Source organism: Condylura cristata, unplaced genomic scaffold, assembly GCF_000260355.1.
Source record: "Condylura cristata isolate star-nosed mole 26May11 unplaced genomic scaffold, ConCri1.0 scaffold00032, whole genome shotgun sequence".
In the NCBI taxonomy this organism is placed as follows: Eukaryota; Metazoa; Chordata; class Mammalia; order Eulipotyphla; family Talpidae; genus Condylura; species Condylura cristata.
This window is the reverse complement of record NW_004567133.1, coordinates 19,366,854-19,368,817: the sequence shown is the minus strand read 5'-3', so window position 1 is coordinate 19,368,817 and position 1,964 is coordinate 19,366,854. Positions and strand designations below refer to the sequence as shown.

General features: G+C 67.7%; 1 protein-coding gene across 1 annotated transcript in view; it reads right to left on the bottom strand.

Annotated features, from left to right (window-relative positions):
* Positions 1-1,964, bottom strand: part of ADCY9 (adenylate cyclase 9) — an 82,154-nt gene that overhangs the window by 12,701 nt on the left and 67,489 nt on the right. The window contains exons 13-14 of the mRNA XM_004691783.2: positions 1,505-1,625; positions 69-192 (exon numbers count right to left, since the gene is read on the bottom strand). Of these exons, the coding sequence (XP_004691840.2) occupies positions 69-192; positions 1,505-1,625 (245 nt within the window). The remainder of the gene's footprint in view (positions 1-68; positions 193-1,504; positions 1,626-1,964) is intronic.

The following is a 1,964-nucleotide window of genomic DNA, read 5'->3' as shown; positions in this document are numbered from 1 at the left end:
GCGCGCGCCCTGCCAGCCTGGGTCACCTGCCCCGAGAGTGGGGTGCGGGTGGGGGGGCGAGGCCGTACCGCGTCCCGGCCGGGGCCTGAGGGCAGCTGTGACTGGCCGCCCGTGTCCAGCCCAGGCCTCCTCCGGGCACATAAAGCCTCGGGACTGGAGCCCCCGGGCCTGAGCCGGGAGTCACCGGGCTTGCTGGGCAGAGCGGACACGGTTCACGCGGGCCGGCGCCACACGCAGCCATCGCAGCCACAGGGTGGTTACCTCAAAGCAGAGAGTTTCTAGCAGCCAGAGCAGAGCAGGTCTCCGCAGAGGAGGCTCGGGACACCCGCCGCTCCAGCCAAGGAGGCCCCGCCAGCACCCCAGTCTCCCAGCAGCTGCGCAGCTCCTGGAGGAGATGGGGGGGTGAGCGGAGACAACGTCAGAGCAAACAGAGGCCTCCCCGGGGGGCTGGCGGGGAGCACCCACCCGCTCCCCCCCAGGGGGCTCAGCTCCAGCCCATGGCCGCCCACTTCACAGAGGCGAGGACCGAGGCACCGAGGGGTCAGACGCTGGGAGTGATCACACAGCCCGTGCTGAGACCCCAAGCAGAGTGGTCCCCAACACCTGGGACGAGGGACTGGGGGGCGAGTGGTGGAGGCTGGAGAGCAGGGGTGGCCTCCCCGGGGGGTGCAGGGACATAGCGCCTGCCCGGGACCTGCCCCTGGCCGGGCCGCCTGGTGTCCTGCTGAGGCCCTCCCTGAGCCTGTGAGCAGCTTCCGAGCCTGGGGGAGCGGGGCTGGCCGCGCCCCCACACCCGGGGGCAGGCTCCCCACGGGCCCTTTCCTCTGCCCGGGGCTGAGCCTGCCGCTCGGGTCCAGGGCACAGGAGGCCACACCGGGTCAGGGAGCTCAGCGAGGAGGCACTCTGGGGGGGCGGGGGGCGCGCGAGCTGGCCCTGCTGGTGCCCCCAGAGAGAGGTGCCGGCCCCTCGCCCAGGTCAGCGCCAAAACACCATCGGGCAAAGCAAGAAATGATCAATCAAGACGCTACCGCCTGCTCGCCCCAGGACACCAGGAAGAAAAGGAAAACGACTCATTAGGAGACGGCAGGAATCGCCAGGACGCGGCCCCAGGCCGGCACGGCGTCGTGCTAGTGACACCTCCATGCGGCTGAGCGCAAATGCAGCCAGAGCTGCCAGCGACCGCCTGGCCTCCCCCACACCGGCGCCCAGACGGGGGTCCGCGCGTCCCCGCCAGGAACACGAACCACCCAGCCCACGCGAGCGCGTCGGCGCCCGCCTCTTCCGGGGCCGGACGCGTCTGGGGTCAGCACCCCGTGGCCCTGCAGCACGGGGGCACACTGAAAGCCCTGGTGGTTCTGTTACCTGACGAGGGCTCCACTTTTAAAAACGCCTAAAAGTGAGCCAGACACTCGTGTGCAAAACAAAAACAAAAACCACGGAGAGTGGACCTCACACTGAGGGGGGTGACCCCCAGGGCTGAGACGCAAGTTAACCCTCTGCGCACCCACAGGGCCTGGAACGGAACTGTGACTCCGCTCCCAAGCAGAAGCGGGGGGCCCTGTCCGGCCCCAGGAACGGCAGCAGCTGGGGACTGTCCCCCTGGAAGCCCCAGCCCAGCAGCTCGGCTACCAGAATTTACCCAGGAGGGACAGAAACATGTCCCCCCAGAACACACACCCCACTGTTCACACAGCATCATTCACAGTAGATAAAAAGTGGAAACAGCCAAATCTCCACAGCACAGACAATGCAAGAGCCACCCCACCGAACCCCATCCAGCGAGAAAAGGGGGACAGCAGCTGCCCCCAAAACACAGTGGGCCTCCAAGCTGGGACCCAGGTTACACAGTGCTCTGGGTCGGGAACGGGACTGGACAGTACTGGGGTCAGGTCGAGGGGGCTGGCGGAATCGGCGGTGTGGAAGAGTGAAAGAGGGTTCGAGAGTGGAAACGCACTGGCGAGTGG